The sequence below is a fragment of the Topomyia yanbarensis genome, chromosome 3 (genome assembly GCF_030247195.1).
Source record: "Topomyia yanbarensis strain Yona2022 chromosome 3, ASM3024719v1, whole genome shotgun sequence".
Classification (NCBI taxonomy): domain Eukaryota; kingdom Metazoa; phylum Arthropoda; class Insecta; order Diptera; family Culicidae; genus Topomyia; species Topomyia yanbarensis.
The window spans coordinates 164,863,065-164,883,007 of record NC_080672.1 but is presented as its reverse complement, the minus strand read 5'-3'; the positions used below and the strand labels follow the sequence as shown (position 1 = coordinate 164,883,007).

The following is a 19,943-nucleotide window of genomic DNA, read 5'->3' as shown; positions in this document are numbered from 1 at the left end:
TGATGAACAGTGTCCAACAAAGCAGCGCCGCCGACTAGAAGGTCGTCGTGAAACAACAAATCCAGTAGAGTAGTATGCAACGTAGCACCGGGCACAGTTTATCGGAGCGCAAGCGAACCAGACGCCAGGGTCCCCCGGAATCGTCGGATCGACCTCGACACCCTACCGGGTCACTCGAGAGCAGGCTAGATCCGCCGCCGGAGACTAAATTGAGTAGACTGCGTCGAACAGTCAGCGGCGGTCCACTGGGGCTCCAGTGAACCGGAAGCTATGTTTCATCCGAAATCGTTGGAAAGACCTCGGCACTTACTATCTGGCTCGTTAAGTAGGCTAGGTCCACCGTCGGGACTAGATCGAGCGGATCGGGACGAAGCGGGGAGCTAAATGACTCACGAAAACAAGCATCAGGATCGGGCTCAATCCACTGTCGGGGAATACACAGCAGGGTGAATTCTAATTTGGTTGGGAGCTAATTGGTTCACGAAACAGACATCGGTACCGAAAGAAATTCCATCGCCGGGGAACTCTTAGTCAGAATGGGATAGTTTCACCGCCGAATAATTACCGAGTAGAACTCGATAAAATTTGGAGCTACATGGCTCAAGAAAGCGGGTATCAGTGTTGGAAGAAACGGGGAACTCTCAGTCGGAGTAGGATGAGTTCATCGCCGGGGACTAACCGAGTAGATCGTAATAAGGCTGGTAACTGAATTACTTTCGGATACAGGAGCTAAATGGCTCATGAAATCATCAGCTAAACGGTTCATTGAGACAAGAGCTAAATGCCGACATAATAGATGGAGACGAAAATCAAGAGAAGAGCTAAATTGCTCAAAGGTCGACCCATTCCATGGATCAATGGAGGCTCCGAGACAGCTGCGGTAATCTTGTGCACAAAAGAAAGAGGTGCGACGAAAGCACAACGAGCCTTCCAACGAAGTAATACTTTGATGTAGTTCCGTGGGGGCGAAGGGCGAAAAAAGAGTAACCAATGTTTGTAGTGCACACCAGGAGCGGATCCAGAAAAATATTTCGGGGAGTCCAAAATTTCGATTTTAAAATGTTCATTGTACCATACGTAAAATGTAATATCCTCATTCAATTAAAATCAGTTTTGGTTGTGGAATCTGGCTTGAGATGATTTTGAATTTAATATGAATTTAAAATAAAAATTATTTTAAATTTTCTCAAGAAGTGAGAACATTTCGGGGCGGGTCCGGACCCCCAGGACCCTTCCTGGATCCGCCATTGGTGCACACCAAGCAAAAATCGTGTAAATTTACTTCTCCTGACCTTGATATATACGAGCATAAAAAATTACTTAGTATTACGCTTGAATTTAAATTACATGACGTTGAATTTCGTAAATCACGTAATCACATATAGCGTATGTTCTGAATGAAACTAAGTGTAATTTTACGTCATTGCACATGTAAAGTATAAGTTTCATGTAAAATTAAACGAAATACGGTTATGTTTTGTCATTTCGTGAATTATGGCTTGTGAAATTGTCATGTTTGCAATTACACCAACGATAAAATTCATATTTTTTTGGTGTGTGGTTAGGTACGACAGGCAGTCACGCGTCTCACACATTGCCAATACACTACAGGCCACGCGTTTGAAATTTTGTAAACCTAAAAAATACCAATATAAGCTAGGGGATACGGTTGGGGGTTACCCAGTCTTTTCACACCTCCTACGTATACCAAGCTAGCAGGAAGAAAACATTGAACTAATGCTGATTAACCTAATTAAATATTATACTTTTTGGTTTCAGCGTCGACACGTAGCTCAAGTCTGTAGGTGGTAAAGAAATCTGAGTCGAAAAATGTTTTCTCATTTACCAACATCAAACCAAAATGACGAGAGAGCGACGCTACTTTCTAAACCGCTAGAACATTGATAAAACGAAAATGAGACAACGGCCTACGATAAAGCATGCGTGTAAATGTAATTTCATTATTTTCTCTGCACACTCGATTTCGCTTTGAGATTGAGAGCGACTTTAGTCCCTTCGATATTGAACTATGTTGAGCAAACGAAAATACACTATTAACGATATTTACTTGTCGTTGTTCGATTTCGTGGAATTACGAGCTAGCGATGATATTAGACGACTGAAGCACTATTAGTGTGCATATTTTCCGTGTTTTCTGCATTCTAGTTGCAGTTATATGATGCACAACGCTATAATTTCGTTTAATGACAATTAAAATGAGAATCGAAATTGCTGATTTAAAAATAAAAAGAGGTTGAATTTCCGTATTGTCCTAGGAATACGAAAGTCGCTACTTCTGCTACTCACTGCCGTAGAATCGAAAGAAGAAGGCGGCTTTATCCTTCTCGATAATTTTGATAAATATTATTTCAAACATTTTGTAAATAATTACCAACCTAATAAAGAAATATACACGAACTGTAACCCATATAGTGAAAAGTTTCCACATATTGTTTCCACATATTGCAAAGCTCTTCAATCATACGATGTTTATTAGAGCAGGGGCGGATCCAGAATAAAATTTCGGGAGGGGTCCGAAATTTCGATTTCGAAATGAACATTGTACAATTCGTAATACGTAATAATCTTATTTATTGAATATCTGTTTTGTTGGTTAAATTTAACTTGGAATGATTTTGAGTTTAACTCTAGTATAAAATTGAAACTCATTTAAAGTTTTAAAGTTGAAAAGGAGTATCGAAAGTGGCATCGCTGTTTCTAGCGTGCAAAATGCAAATGTCCCTTTACTTTTGCCGAAAATAACCAACAAACCGATAAAAAAATTGATGTTACATAAACCTTGTAATGTCAAACCAATGAGGCCTTTATGTGTTACACTTTTACCATGGTAGTAAATGATCGTATTGACCCATAAGTTCGACCAAAGCTGTCACGTCAATAAATAAGACGAATTATTCACAGCCTGCACCGTTTCTAAAAAAATACCTTACTTCTTGCAGCCTTATGGGTGCTTAAATCAGATTCGCGGTGCTTCGACACATAAGAACACTGATGATTTCCTAGTTCAAACGAGTTCAGTTGGTCATATGTTCGCCTGTCATCCAATTGTTTCGATTAATCCCGAATCCCGACAGTTCACTTCCTTCACTGGCAATGGTTGGGAAGGGGTTTCGAGCAGAACGGATTACCCTAAGGAGCAGTTGTGATATGGGCGAGACAGTAATCATAAATATGCAAAACTAGGGTGCTAAAGTCTGCCGTCGGCACATTGTACTGATGTCACGGGCTTACGGGAGAAAATTCGAACCCATAATTAAGGCACTGATCGAAAGCCCTCTTAGAGCGCGGCGTAAACAATGAATTGATTAAATAATTGAAATCCCTATTTTCACAGAGCAGGAAATAGGTTTGAAAAAGAATTTGCAAAAATGATCACCCTTTTTATATGAAGGGATTTTTCATTGAGAAGCGCATTAATTGAAATAGTTGTCACCGGGTCTGATTGGCGGTTGAAGCAATAATGCAAGTAATCTTTTTTTGCATTGATATTATGCAAGCGAACCGAATTTACTCTGCTTTTGTCACTTCGTCATCGATATGTCGAATGAAGGATTAAATTTATGCCGCATTGCCACGGTTGGAAGAGATTCGTTAATTATATTTTGGACTAAATCAAGAGTGATTTAAAGAAGCAGTCTTCTTCTGCTTCTTTAAAAACAAAAAATTACGTTATGCTAATTTCTACATAGGTTAGATATGATATGTTGGTACACTTATTACCAGACAGATTTATTGTGTGCATATTATAGGTAGTATTGAAAAAACGGTGTTTACCGATTTTTGGTTCGACGATAACGATCTGCGTTTTCAGATTTAGTTCTCCGTTTTCACCATGAGATGAAGATTCCGGTGTCTGTTTCCGTGGTTATTAGCCAGCGAAAACGGGCGATACGGATCAGATGATTTATAATCCTTAGGGGTGTAATTCGTTCCTCACATCCCGTCCTCAGCTCCATTGTTTGCCGTTAATGGCAGTGCAGAACAACTCGCTGCTGGTAGGAATGTACAATAAATATATACGAATATTTTTCCGCATTGACCAAACAAAATAAATACAACCGTTTCAGACACGAAAGTCTCTCTCGATCCCGGATTATAATGATATGAATTGGTTGCTCGCAAGCTATTAGGCTTCCGTTTTTTTGCGATAAATAAAATCTGTCTTGCGAGAGAATTGGTTTTGATATTGTTCACGATTAAATACGATCTCTAAAGATAGGTACTAAAACTGTCCCATTTTGTTTACGAAAATTGTAGTCCTGAACACAGGCTGGGTTTATTAGATTCAATAAGAATATCGGTGGATTGAAGTACTAACTGGTATCCGAATAGATAATTACTTAAATCAAATTCGCTCTCAAAAGTAACATGAACGAAAGTGAAGGCCAAAGCATACAAAGAACAATAACGCGGTGGTACAGTAATGTTTAACTTCTCAAGTGACCTAGTATAGGTTGTAGGTCTCATCAAAGACAATACAAACAATGTATGGAAACTTTCCAAAGCCATTTTCGCACAATAATTCTTATAATATAGCATACTCTTCGAAAGGACTTTTTTCTTCTTTCAGAACTGTTAAAAAATCAAAAATCGGTTGAAAATGACAACGTAGCTATTTTTTGTGACGAAGGTCCTTGAAAGTGTTGTTTTTGCGATAAATCAAGATTTCGAGGGTATACTAAACTGTTGATGACCCACAACGCATTTTAGGTCGCTTGAAAAGTTCATTCAATGTTTGTTTGTTTTTTTGGTAGCACCGTGTAATGTATAGAAGAACGTGGACGAAAGTGCGATTTGTTTGTTTTTCGATGTCTTGTTTTTCTCGTGAACAGTATAATCTCGAACGATGACAGTTAAGTTGCGAGGATAGCAACCCACTGTACAAACACGAAAGATGAATGGAATAATCGTAAAAAAAATAAAATATAAATAGTGAGTGATAGATTTATCATGGTATGACTATAAAGTGACTGCTGCCAGATCACCAAACCAATAATTAATAATTCTTAGTATACCTGATCTATTGAACGGAGCTTTTCGAAAGCTGCTATGGTTGAGGACAAGTTACAAGGATCAGCTCTAGAACTGAAGTTATTGCAATTAGTCTGATTGGATTCCGATGGAGCAGTGCTGCCAGGGACAGTTTACGTTGACGACGGAAAATGATTTTTTCATATATCTTCGTTATGGTGCAATATTATTGAAAACTGATAAAACTTATCAATTTAGACTGTCTTTGGCAACGTTTTCCACGTAATTGGACTATTGTAATTATTCTAGGAGAATTGTATTGAGCATTAGAAGGTAAAAATTGATCAGCTTCTAGCACTGCCATGGAAGCACCTATCTTTATGAAAATAGGCTTTTCGTGTATCTTGACCCCACCGTTTTCAAGGAAAAATAGTTTTAAAACCCTACATGCACTAGAAAAGAGTTGGGCATGAAAGGGTTAAGACTAAAGCTTTCACAAAAAATACAAAATCACTGCACTACACAAATCGGTATGGATGAATACCAAAATAGAACTACCGCCACCGCATGACACATATTGGATCTGTACCGCAAATTTTGCGGTGCGGTAAGACCGTTTTATCACAGTTGCGGTGCGGTATCGAGGAATTTACCTTAGTGTGCATTGTTTCGAAAACAAAGTAAAACTTGTGTTCATTCTTGCGGTCATAAGAAAAGGGGATGAAAAGACACTGCTCCGCAGTCATGTCCTTGAGTACGAAAGTGACCCCGTTGGCTTCGTACCACTCCAGGCCAACATTTGAATAGTGGCACGAGGCTATGTTCGGCCAGACGATGCTCTAACAGAGGAAGCATATGCTTCTGTAGATATCATTGAGGTCATTCTCCCCGTTTACAGTCCCGGTAGTAACAATCGGCGAACTACGTTTGCCACATGAGCAGATCCCTTGCCAAATCATGTATATATTGGTAAACTGCTTCCTTACTTTCTTCGGAACATCAAACTGGTGCTGGACGATGAACAACAGTAGCCCCAGGTAGCTACCGGAAGTCCGTCCATGATGAGACAATGAGGCTTCGTCAGCATCTGGGTGTACAGTTTCCGGGCCCGAGACTTTCCCATCGCGTTTCGCCGTTCGTCACGATTTGACGCCTTCTGCAGTTTATACGCATGCGGTATCTTCTGGTCCTTGGCTCTCACAACGAAAGATTCAACTTTTTGGCCACATCCCTGACCGAAGCATTGGGATTCTGCTTAAACGCTTCCACTACACGCCTATGATCCTGATCAATAATAGAACATTCACTGTGACCGCATTTCTCCTTCCGTTCGATGCTCAGAATTTGGTATTAACGTTTAAGGGGTTATATACGTTGAGATGCGGGAAAAAAGGCAAAAATTTGAATTTTTGTGAAGGTATGTAGCCATATTTTTATGAAATACTTGTTCTACGTCTAGCTTAGTACAATGTCCAATTTGCAAAATCCACTTAGACCATAAAAAATATTAATAATTATCGAAGTTATAGCAATTTCCGCAAAACGCGTTTTTTCAAAGAGGTTGGCCGTGACTACCATTCCAGTCCAACAGCTCAACTGAAAGCATAAAACTACAAAAAATCGTTAGTATATGTACCTATGGTGTCCTTGAATGATTGATTAAAAAAAAATTTCTTCTTTTTGGAAACGGGCGCGATTTTTCTAAAAAAACGCTATCAAACGTCAGGTAAAAACCTGATAAAAAATATTACAAATTTCATGACATTAATATGAAAATTTTAACGAAAAAATGGAATCGCTTAAGGACACGGCAGTTAAATTACGAACAAACTAAAAAAATAAGATCGCTTAAAAACTTTTTCGGCAATCGAAGTCACCACAAAAACGTGTTTGGGAAAACATGATTTCGAGATAATCGCGTTTAAAGTTTCAAGTATAAGCCACGTCTCCGTAAGGGAGCAATATGAAAAACGGTGTAACTTTACGTCTATTGCTCCGATCTGTATAAAAATTTGAAGTAACATTCTTAAGGGGTTACATACCTTTTTGTGGGAAAAAATGCCAAGAAAGTTGGAATTTGCTGGAAGGCATAAAGCAATGATTTGATTAAATCAAACTTATAGTATTTTGGTAATACATTTTTCAGTGAAATAAACAAGCATAAGTTTATGTAAATATATTGATAATTGGCGGAGTTGTTGCCTTTTCCCCGACACCCTTTTTTATTTATGAGGTTTGCGGTGATCACGATTGAAGACCAATAAATCAACTAAAATCCCAAAACTCAAAAAGTTCCATCAGAATATGAGTGTTCCTCGTACCTTAACGATTAGTTGTATATATAATAATTATTTCCTGAAATTCTTATCTACAAAACAAAAATTTATGCATAAAAAGGAATCATTAAGGAACGAGAAAAACGAACTTGATGAGTTACGTGTCGACGATGAAACACTTGAAATAAAAAAATATCATACTTAATTAGCCTAATCAGCATTAGTTCAATATTGTCTTCCTGCTAATTTTACAATGCGGGGGTTGGTGTGTGAGGAGGGTTAAAAAGCCACGAACGAGCCACTCCCTAGTTTAATATGGTATGCCTTGTATTATAGTGGTGGCATAAAGATGATGGGGCTGAGAGGGGCTGGTTCAAGGGATGGATGGGGTGGTCGTCTTGGGGGGCACAGTGTTTTAAAACGTCGTTTTTGTGCTCAAAATTTCTAGCGTGTAAACCGTTAACTTTACCAGTTCAGTTTGTTCGGAGAAGTTCTTGCCTTTATGATTGCGCATCTACAAGAATGTATCGTTCAGTGATTAAATCACCTATAAGTGATATACGAAATTTATTTCCCGGGATGGAACCTCTAGCATTTAGTTCTATTGAAATATTTCGCCCTGATATTTGATTTTGGCCTGGAAATGCTTTTCTAAATCATTGCAATGCGCACGCACTACAACATTCGAAATTTCATTCAAAAACTTATCAAAATGTGACAAAACACAGATGATTAACGTCGCCCAAGTTTCTTTAAATGTTTTCCCATATTGTTAAGTTAATTAGTTTCGAATGATTTCTCCTTTGTCAATATGTTTCCCTAAACCTTGACCGCTGAGCTACTTTAGAGTATCCATCAACCACTTTCTTAACGGCTTCTACTTAACTAAAGTTAGATTCGTATATACGATTTATTTTATTGTTCAAAGTTAATCTCATAGTAAACAGCTTTTGTAGTGAAAAAGTGAGTCTCGAGCAGTAACCCAGATTTGGCAATCATGATGGCAATATTATTGCCGGATAATTTGTAGATTTTCTGTTGAAAAAATGTGGCACATACAACACTCTTTCTGTCAATAAACCACTTTCTCAAGACAAATGCAAGGGTTCCTCATGGTACGGTGGAAATGATAACGAAAGGTCGGTATTAATGGCAGCGTCACCATTCGAGCCCGACTCGCCCCCAGTACACCCCGTGTAGTATTGGACACCTACTAATAGCACGTGTACTGGGCTTGTACGTAAACTTCTTCTCCATTGTTAAAAAACCCTCTACTCAATACATTTATTTCACACTTTTCTTTTAGGTTTACAGCTTCTGCATTGGCCACATCTCGCAAGGCGCCCAGAACCTACTACAAGATGCTCACTGCGACTTCAGATCCTAACAATGTCTCTGGAGATATCGTTTTAAAAATCACGAATGCACATACTCGTTATTCAACAGGAAACCAAAATTGAGCATTCCTCTGAAATGTTTTTATGAAAATGGATGTTTCACTGACCTTTTTCATCTGATCTTTACTCGAATGCCAGCATTTCATTTCAAATTAATAAATTAATTCTGGTTTTCAGACTTAGAGATTCGTTCCAGACCACAATATAAGCGACGAGAAAATTGAACTTATTTCATACCATCCAGAAATCCATTACAATGGCCATTACGCCCAATCAAGTATTTAAAAAAAGCAAACAGGCAAAAATTCCAACTGGTGCTTCTAGTCGTTCCAAACTTAATTAGTTTTAAATAAGTTACACATATTTGAATTCTATCGAAACGTTGCCAATCTCAATCATTTTCTCTAACGCTAACCCCTTATATGGATAAACTTCTGGAAATCAGTTCATATATAACCTTTTACCGGATACCAATGCGATTCCCACAAACGATTAAACGACACATAAGCTTTAAACACATGATTTATTAATCAATTCTTTTCGATTCAGGTAAAATGATTTATTTACTGCGAAAGTAATTAATCTCTATTTCCACAACGACAACTAGCTTTTTTCTGATCAACCGAAAACGGGTAACGTCGTCGCTCATCGGGGTATAATTTACAAGCAACCAACCGCATTGAGAAGCAATAACAAAGCTGGAATTCTGATACGCCATTGCGCAACCCTCTCTGTCGATCGGATCTCGTTGACAGTTTGAAAGTAAATCGGGAAATTCGATCCACTGTATATGCTGCTCTTCGTGATAAACGTGCGAATGAAGTGCTCATAAACCTGTAACTAACTGTTGAGACGATTTGTCTGGCAAACAATAAGAGTTAAGTGAGGATTGTACGTAAAACCAGCAGTGATTCTGGAATGCCGTGTGTCACTTCTGCAGATCACACCGAAAGATTCCATATCGGTTGAAACCATTTGAATCGATTTGAATATGAATGAGCCTCGCCCAGCATGAATATCAAAATCGAAAAAGAGAACCAGTTCTGCCTCTGGTAAACACACTAAGGCGTCCTTCTCATCAAGGGATTCTGCTCTACGATACTTGGGCACCAGCAGTAATCGTAAAAGGGTTCCCAGTGAGGGGCCGTGAACTATGCAAATTAGTTTCTGCAATCGTTTGTTGCCCAACCTCACTCACAGCAACTCGGAAGCAAAGTGTTGAGAATTTACGCAATTATATTCATGTTTCGCTTCCCTGCTTTACCACACGGAAGAATGGATGCTGCGTATGGATTTATCGGGTTTATCCGCTGGCCGTCCCTTTTTCGTCACGCAATATGCATCTTCATAACAGAAACGGCTGGCCCTTTTATGAAGGACCCCTTAGGCAATAGATTACTTGATAGCCTGCTACTATGGAAGAAAACGTCGTCAACGTCTTTCCTCTGTGATGTGGCAATAAAACATCATATTTCAGCTATTATAAACCATAAATTAATTGTCTGGGAAATTCTAGTATATACAATTCGTCTAACCATCTAAGGGAGGTTATTACATAGTCACAAATTATAGGAATACAAAGTTTCAAATAATAGTTCCGATTCCCTAAACTACCGGTATTGCGTAAGTATTATAAAAGATTACCTTCAAAAGCGAATAACGAACTCGACGTATCTGCGATAAAGTTGCCCTTACCTGGAAAGAAAAAAAAATTCAAAAATTAATTTTCTGCCGTCGAAAATCGAACGGAAAACCCACCACCTAATGTTCTATTATCGAATGAAGAATGGATCATTAGAGTCATACCGAGAGAATGTACATGGGCATTATTCTTAAATCTGTTTACCTTCAACAATGAGCGAGGGAAAGTTAAATAAATGTGGCAACAATTATTGGTTTCGAAACGCCTTGTCCGACTGCGACGGTAGGATAGAAGTGTAATTGCTACGTTTCACATAGCTGGAAATAAGTAAATGTCGACCGCCTATCGCAAAAACTCAGTGTGACTTCTCGGTGCTCTTTCATGAGGTAAGGTAATGGATTCGTTATTTCATCTGAAAATCAGTTTTACTCACTGGGTGGTGAAAGTGTGACTGGTTGCAAACGAGAGTTGTTCTTTGTTGTGAAGAGATTTGTCAAAATATCATCTAAGTAGGCTTAGTTGATATATTTCGATGAACTGACTTGATCGTAGTTTGAAGTCGAAAGAAGAGGAGGAGATTTCACTAGGTGGTATTCATTAGGTTTTTAAGATACGTGTTTTATCGACAACTTGTCGGCTTCTTCGCTGTCAAAACTAGGATTGTCACCTATCGTGAGACTGATTTGGAGATTTTTACTGACCTGGGAATAGTCTTTAAGCGAAGTATATCCCAGGTAACTATTTCAGTTGTAATTCTATTAGCGATTGTTGAGACTTTTGGTGCAAACCTAACATTAAAATTTTAAACTCCATGTGAATCTTCTAATCACCGTTCTAACCCTCCGGAAGTCGAGCATATGGCCCACTGAACTGATGCTCTTTCGCTAACTTTTCACAGCAGCGTGCACTCAGTGCACTAGCGCGACTTCGGGAGAGTTAAGATTATATATTAATTAATTGACCCAATCTCCGTAAGGTTTTCAAAACGTGCTTTAGACACAAACCTGCTTAAAAAACATTTGAAACAATACGCAGCTTCTCAAAAAACCGTACTAAGAACAACATTAAACAATTAATTTAGAGTTTGAATTCCTTTTTAAATAATCTTCATATATTTTCGAATTTACCCTTGCTTTTGAAGGCAGATGATATGTAAACGAATAGAAACTTCTTCATCTATTGCATTAAAAAGAAATAACCGGTATGCGCGTGTCAAATAGTTTTTATAAACATAATTTTAAAAATAAAATAGCTAATTAAAAGCGCATTCTCATATATGCGGTAACATTTTATCGTGAGTGTTGCTATAACCCTACAACGACTTCGTGACTTTTTCTATACGCAAACGGTTTTGTGGGGTACATTCGTACCCCAAAACTAAAATCGCTGTAATATGTCTAATTTTTATTGAATTTGTAATTAAAGTGGTTAGTTTTATTCTAAAATCGTAAAATAGCCTGTTGAAACAGTATTCGTGTTTAGTCTATTTTATTATGTAATATTTCATTGTTTATAGAACAAGTGTTTAAAATACGTCAAAGTTCCCTTTTTCTTAATATTTATTCCGGTAGTTTCTAACCGATTTTACGGCGTTGTTAAGATTATTAAATTGCCTTTTGAATAAGTAGTAAATTATTCAAAACCCGGTCAAAAGTGTATTTATTCCGATGCATTTTTGGACACCGAACGCCAATACAAACACTAAAAAATGCAGTAACAGAGATAAATCAGAAAGACATCGAAACGACAGGTAGAGCCGGTACACTGTACGTGTATATAAAGTAAATATGTTCCAGAGCCTCGTCTACAGAATATGACGAATCGAGTGGTGCGTGGTGCATATTTTATACAAATCATATTCAAGAATGTGTTTTGCCTCTTTCATCAGCAAAAGCTAAAACTACGATAACGATTGGGGGTGGGCGTAGCGTAGTTGGTAAATCGATTGCCTTGTACGCAGCGCACCTGGGTTCGGATCCCGACCCCGCACATAGGGTTAGAAATTTTTCATAAGAGATTTTTCTAACCCGAAGAGGCGAATGACCTTAAGGTTAAAACCTGTATAATCGAAATAAAATTAAAATAAATAAATACGATAACGATCCAAGCGCATTTTTAGTTACTTTGCTATACTAGCTTTATTATACCAAATAATAAATTCTATTGTTCAGCAATGCTAAAGCTTATACAATTTTACACAAGTTTTCCGAATTATGTACACATGACAAAACACTAATAAAAACAGTTTTGTGGGGTACATTTGTACCCCAGGCAATCTTTGAGCGGGCACTGTTAAGTTGATCAAGTGAAACAAATAGGTTTCGCCTGCTTTAAAGGAAGTATATAATAATCAAATTGATTGCTGTAGTTAAAAAATACTAACGGAATAACAGGTATTGTGAATAGCCCCACAAAACCGTTCTGGGGATAATTCTAAGAATCGAGTACATTCGCCTTCGACATAATGCTTGTGTAGTGTAAAAGTGCAAATAGCTGAATAAATTAACCCTCTAGTTCCCAACACCGCCTCTAGGCGGTCTCTTTAAAAATCTAAATAAAACTACTAAAACATGAATGCATTTTGTCATCCGCACTACTACTTCTTTCCAACGCTCACACCTTTCATACACACACACATTGTTTGAATAATCGTAGCTTTCTGTTAAAGGTAATTGAAGCTCAAAGTTGAAAATTCGATGAAAATGTGGAAAAAAAACTATTTTGTATTTAGTGGTAATCTTCATTAAACAAATTTTAACTATTTTTGGAAATTTTAATAACTAAAAAAATATTTTTGAGTAGCCTGTTTAGCATTTTTTGAGTAGCCTGTTAGTAGCATTTTACTGTAGATTGGACTTTGCCCGCCTAAAGGCGGTGTTGGGCACCTGGGCGAAAAAAATTCAGTCTTTTGTGATTACTTATCGTACCGAAACTAGCTTTATGTCCAATTTTAGCTGAAAAGAAGCATGTTTTAAAATCTTTGGGTGAATGCAGCAGTTAGAATATGCATTTTCTTATTATTTAAGGTTGAAGAGAGAATGGGCCAAAATCGAAAACGAAAAAAGCAGGTTTTTCTGCACCTAGTGTTAAATCTTCATAAAAATCAATCAGCTTATGTAAAATGTTGTTACTGTACTGCTGATTGATTTATATGAAGCTCTAACACTCGGTGTGGAAAAAACTGCTTTTTTCGTTTTTGATTTCTTCCGATTCTCTCTCCAACCTTAAATATATTTAGGGGAGTCTGGGGTAAGTTGGCGGAATCTTTTTTTTCTCATTTTGTATTAGACATATGGCGCAGTTTATAGTTCTGCACTTCAAGTACTGTGTAATACATTCTCCCATGTACTTATGTTGCATTACATTCTGTTTCGTTCACGTTAAGCGTTAAGTTTTCGAGCATATTAGAGTGTGTGTATTATTTCCAATGCGTTGAACAAAGATGACTAACGCTGCTCTAATCACCGGCTTCACATGGTTAGGGCGAAAATAGGCTCATTACCCTAGGTGAAGTTTTTAAATTTCAGTATTTTTGTTATTTAGAGCTAGTTCAAAGCTATTTCACGAATGACTAGATTCTTCGATAGCGCGCGAAAAGAACTTTCCGCGGCCGTATATACGTATACGTAACCACAAACAAAATTTGTTCTTTTTTGTTTGTTTACTTTGCAATTTCACCTGAAGAATCTCAAAAATTCTCTTTTACACGATCTTCTTAAATTAAAAAATAAAACATGATAAGTGAAACCATTGCCAGCAGACACTGGTCTCCTCTACTATAAATTAGAAGTCAATAATTAAACAACCAAAGCACTAGAGAAATACTCCTAAGCTTGGGTAATTTGCGTTCTGATGGAGTCCAAAATATAAACCATCTGAATTCGCTTATGTTGAAGTAACTAGAAGAAAAAAGTTTTTGTTTTTAATTCGCCAAGGTGGCCAACACTGCCTCTAGGCGGCCTACTTATTTTACATCATGAATTACATTTTACATTACATGAATTATCAACATTATTTTCCGTTTTCTCATCATGAAACCCACCTACAAAAGTTTTTTCAAGCCAAATAAAAATTTGGACACTAGAGGGTTAAAAGTAACTGATTCATCTCAATTTGCGCACAAATCAATTACCACCATGTTCCATACTAGTTTTCTAGTATAGATCACTGATGACAGCATGCCATTTTTCTATATTCTCTTAGGCAAGTTTCGATGATTCGCATTAACCCTAGAACGTTGCATTTGTGATTTCCATTCTAGAATGTTGCACCGAGGTACAAATGTACCCAACGCGTTTGATCACAATTTTCGCAGGTAAAAATGCAAACAAAGGGAATGTATAATACATCATTTTCTTCGTTTTTTAATTGCGTAAACAGCTGTGTGAGTGAAAGTACGAAATTTTTTGAATCAATGGCTTGAACAAAAAAAAACTTAAAAAATTGCGGTTTTCACTTTTTTCACAAAATTTATTATAACTTTGCGAATTTTCAACTGATTTAAAAAAAAATCAGTTGAAAAAATTGTCTAGAAATGGTTTAAAACGGAATTTCGATATTTTTGGAAAAGTGCAATTATTTGGAAGAGTGAAAAGTTTAAGAATCGGGTTATGGAAAATACCACGAAAAAGAGTGGAAATTGAAATGAAAAAAATATATCTGACCAATAATACATTGGTAACGCGTAGCTTTACTGTTACAGCAGTTAAACAATAAAAATCAGCAAAAATGAGAATCATTTTTTTTTGTACTCAAAGTTGACCTGATTCAAAGTCTGTACTAACAGGTTGTCGTGCTCAATAAAATTACAAAATAAAATAAATTAATTGAATAAACGATTAAAACGAAATTAGAATACTAATTGTTACTTACGTAGTGAAACAACCAGTATTTAAATTAGTATTGTCACGAGTCACATTTCCACTGACGGCACGAATCCTGACGAAACGCTAACGGCAACCGTACACTGGGGTGCGGGTACAAATGTACCCCACGCGAAATGTGACACCTGCTTCCATAAAGGCTATAAGCAAACTGGCTATATACCATCTTTTCCTACTCTTACTAGGAACTCTAAGTTGAATCATGGTTAGGATCCCAGGTCGGTAAATGCCGAATTCTCGTCTTCACACGGCTCCAAAGAAGGCGTGAGGTATATTTGTACCCCAGTGCAACGTTCTAGGGTTAATGACGAAAAGTTTTCACAAATGGCGACAAAATTACTCATTTGCCAAATTACTATTTGCCAGTATTTAAAACTGATTTGAAGAAGGCTTGTACTCTTATAAGAGGTTAGTTCGAAGTTTATTTATTTTATTGATAATGTTTATAAACAACAGTAAGGCCCATCACAAGGTTCTATTGTTGCATTAGTTATATTATTTTTTGTGTACTGTACTGCAGCCATAAAACCATTAATAAGACTAAAAAGTACTTTTTAAAATGATTTATTGAGATTTTAAAGGCAGCTTTAAGCTATTATTATCTTATATAATCGTGCAAAAAGTACCTAATGTTTGATAATTTTTTGGAAAAAGTAAAATGACTTAGACATGTGCGCTATTCTGCAAAATGTTTATTAATTTCGAGGAACATGATTGATTGAGCTTTAAAAAACTTGAAAATTTAGAGCAGTTTGTTCTACTAGAAAATAGTTATCCTGAAAAAATAAAGTGAATGGATAAATGTGGGACATACTGCACTAATCTTTCAAAAGAGAGATACCATTCCGACAATCGGCTTTCCGGAGTTTTCACAAATTGAGAATTTCCAAACTAATGGAAAAAAAACTATAAATCTATCATAAATTCTTGACAGCCTGGCTGTCCAGAGCAATAAGTACAAGCAATAATTGTTACAATTATCAAGGTGAATACAAATTTGTGTAACTCACCACTCAATGTCACTAACAAAAACTCGCTTCCATGGCAAATGTGGAGATGCAGCAATATACACGATCTTCATAAAAAACGTTGTAGTAGTATGTTCCTTTTCTTCTTGTGCCTTCATTGGCATTTCACAGTAATATATTGCTACTCCCAGGCCCCATTCGTTGATTCACTATGAAATTTCACTTGTTCTGGACAATCGCGGAGTAGCGACTACGAATTGTTAGATCATTTTGCTCATAATCATTAGACTGCCTAGAAAAATAATGAATTCTCGAAAACTAAAACGACTCACTCTGAGTCGATTTCTAGTCCCACCAGGAGTACTTGCTCATAATTTGAAGCAAATTGGACAAGTCTAGCTACCGGACAACGTGCCTGAAGTTTGGATGGTATTTTTCGACAAGTTGCATTGAGAAAACCTACTACCTCGCATTTTCACCGCTAGGTGGCACTTTCACGTCACGGCACGTTAAATATTAATTGCTGTAAACGTTGAAATCGGGATTTTTGGCGTGATCATACTCATCACCCTATAATTCGGGAACTGGAAGTCAGATACACAAAAAATAGATAGCAGCCGAAGGGAACCCGTACAAATAACCATTCCAGGAAGCTTCGGAACCATTGCCAAACTATTCATATAATACTCACCATATTGGGAATATTATTGGATGGGTGATGGAAATATTCCATCATTACAATTCAACCTTTACTCCTTTTAGTTCATTTTAGTTACCATTTTCAATATCTTCCGTGTATCTTATTTTGGAGTTTTGTAAACTACTTTGTACTTTGTGCAGCACTGGCGCTGTGGTGGTCTCTGTCGTTCGTGTATTTGTTTACCCTGTTTCAAAAGGCTGTAGTTAAATATAATAAAAAATCCTAGTCTTTCAATAATACGACGATAGATCAATTGGATAGAGCGTCAGACCACTTAGCTTTCTTCAAAAGATGGCGTGTAACAATAAAACTTCATCAATCGATAGAATTGAAATGGTGAAGAGATTATTTTCTCCACCTAATATTTTATGCATCGCTAGATCTAAAATATGCACGTCACCATAAACTGTACGGTATGTTGTCAAAATGTATATGGAAAAGAACATAGTTTGGTATGGTGACCGTTCTTAACAACCCGTTGTTTGTATGGTCAAGCATGGAAAAACGATAATGGTGATGTTCGATAAAATACCAAGCAATGGTTAATCTATTGTTGAACGAACCATATAGAAAATGGTTTTTAAACGAACCCATTTTCGCGGGAACGTTACACCTCTCATTAACTAGATTTTCTATGTGACTGTACTTTTCAATTCGTAACTCCGGAACCGGAAGTCGGATTAAAATTAAATTCAATAGCAGCCGATGGGAACGTTGTATGTTTCATTTGTGACTAAGTTTTTTAAAATCAGTTCAGCCATCTCCGAGAAACCGAGGTGGAGATTTTGTTAAAAGGTTCGCACATACACTCACATACACACATACATAGACGTGCACAAACAGTTTTTGGAGTAATTGTATAACCTTTCTATATGAAAAAGGCAAAAAAATGTTTTTCTTCCTGACATGTTTCGTAACAATCTAGCTTACTACACCCCACCCCCTTCCCAGTTCCACATGTTATAAAAAGCCACATTTTGTCATACAGTCTCCTTCTTCCCCCTAAAAGTGTTACGTCATTTATTAATAGTTCCCATTCTTGGGATGAGCGGGGTAAACTAGCTTCCTTATATAACGTAATCAAGATAGGATCATTTTCGTTATCCAACACGTAAAAATTTGCATGCCGATTCAGAACCAATGAAGTCAATCCTTGCGCCTGTCCTGACATATTCGTCAGCACATTCTTTTCATTGCTAAAAAAATTAAAAGTCTTGAAATATAATATTAAAATAATCAACTAAAAAAAAATAAAAATAAAAAAAATAAGGTAAGGTACCATCACCTTAAATTCATAATAGGATGACTGACAGTAATAATTGGGAGTTTGTCCCGCATATTTACATAAATGTTGAAATAAACCTCCAAGCTTTACAAAAAAACCTGAATCTGCGCAGCAAATCTTTTAAATTAAACGCCTAATTAATCATCATCACAACAAAACGGTTTTTCTTTCAGAAACAAGAATTTCCACTCTGCATTCCTGCCTTGAGGTTGAACACATGCGCCTTTTCTCACTCGGCGAGCGTCAAGAAGCAAAGCGAAACAAGGACTAACACGCAAGTTCTTGCTGCAAACGCTCGTACTGACAGATTGTTGCAAAACATCTATATGGGTAAATACTTACAAACAACAGCATACTTTTGGCCCCTTTTACTTTCATCACCAAAATATTGTACATATTCAGTTTCTTCTTTCACATGCAAGCCGGCATTCTTTCGGAAGTGTTCACCGAAGGACATTCAGCGGCCATCAGAGCCGAATAGAACAGAGGAGGTAAATTTATGACCCTCTCGAATTCCGCCTGATGCCAGGAAATTAAGACGTTCAAGCATGCATGCATAAAATGTGCAAGCTCCACTCGGAAGTGTAACGATGCTTTACATCGGCTTGAAGAAAAGGTCATTTGGGCTTCTCTGGGTGTCATTGTTTCCGCTCTTCTTACTGCTATAACTTTTGTTGTGATCGAAGAGTGCAATATGAGTAAGTTGGCTTTGGCACATTCGGAAGCAGGAAGTATGCAACAGTAACTTAGATAGTCCACCCGTATGTTCTTGGAAGCTTATTGAATTGTCATGCACGTTGAATGAAGTGTTATATGCGTGACATCCATTGCTCGTCTTCTTTTTCGTTCGTTACATCGATACAAAAAACGGTTGGGTTAGACGGCCGTTTCAATTTTGGGCACAAAACCAACTGATGTTTACTTCCGCTTGCAGCATATGCCTACTACTTTCCTTCTATACGCAGAAGACTTCAAATGACGCGACAAATTACACTCTCCGTCCAAGTTCATGTCACGCGAGCCGTCAAACCTTTGCATTGCTTGGCTTAGTAGCCAACATTGTCTATGACCAATGACTTCAGCCCGTTTTCAGTTGAATTTCAATTAATGCTAATTTAATTATCGTGACTCTATGGAAACGGAAACCATGTGGGCAAGTGGACGTTAGAAAGAGGCCGGAAAATAATGTGATATACCACTATTTCTATGTGGTTTGCTTACGTCATCAAGGTGGAGTTGTAGCAAGTGTGATTGAAACATATCGTACATTAACCCGCCTACTACCTCACCTAGATTTTCAACGGATTTGAAAGCTGAAATGAACACAAAAAATGAACTAAATTCCAAATGTATTATGGCAGTTTCGGTCAAAAGTAAACCAAAATTAACGAAATACCTAAATTTGAAAATAACTTTAAGAAAACTTCTTATAGTGAAAACCCGTTATTATCAGACCCTTGGTGAATTTTAGGCTGATAAAACAGGGACATTGATAAAATAGGGACATATATTTTTCTTTCTTTTTTAAAAACCGAAGCTCTTAAAGTATTCTTCTTTAGTCCCTAGATATAGCGTCATAATCCTTTCCGATTATTTTGTTTACATTTCCCTTAAGGATGTCTAACAGCTTGAGCTTGTGCGACCACCCCTGGCTGCTACTCCGTTATCGATCTGGACTAGATGAAGTTGCACAGAGAAGCAGTAGATAATTATGCTTGGGAGTAGCGCAACATCTTTCAATGTGCAACTCCTGGTAATCCTAAAGTATTAATCAATACCGGCGCCGGCCAGGCCCGAACG

The 19,943-nt window shown here is 37.3% G+C and overlaps 1 protein-coding gene across 6 annotated transcripts in view; it reads right to left on the bottom strand.

Moving 5' to 3' along the window:
* LOC131691638 (ras GTPase-activating protein raskol) overlaps positions 1-19,943 on the bottom strand; it is a 439,624-nt gene that overhangs the window by 88,864 nt on the left and 330,817 nt on the right. For 3 of the 6 annotated variants that reach the window (XM_058978195.1, XM_058978197.1, XM_058978198.1), the window contains one exon: positions 10,310-10,360. The exons of the other annotated variants lie outside the window; for them this stretch is intronic. In XM_058978195.1, coding sequence (XP_058834178.1) covers positions 10,310-10,360 — 51 coding nt within the window. The remainder of the gene's footprint in view (positions 1-10,309; positions 10,361-19,943) is intronic. 6 annotated transcript variants of the gene reach the window in all.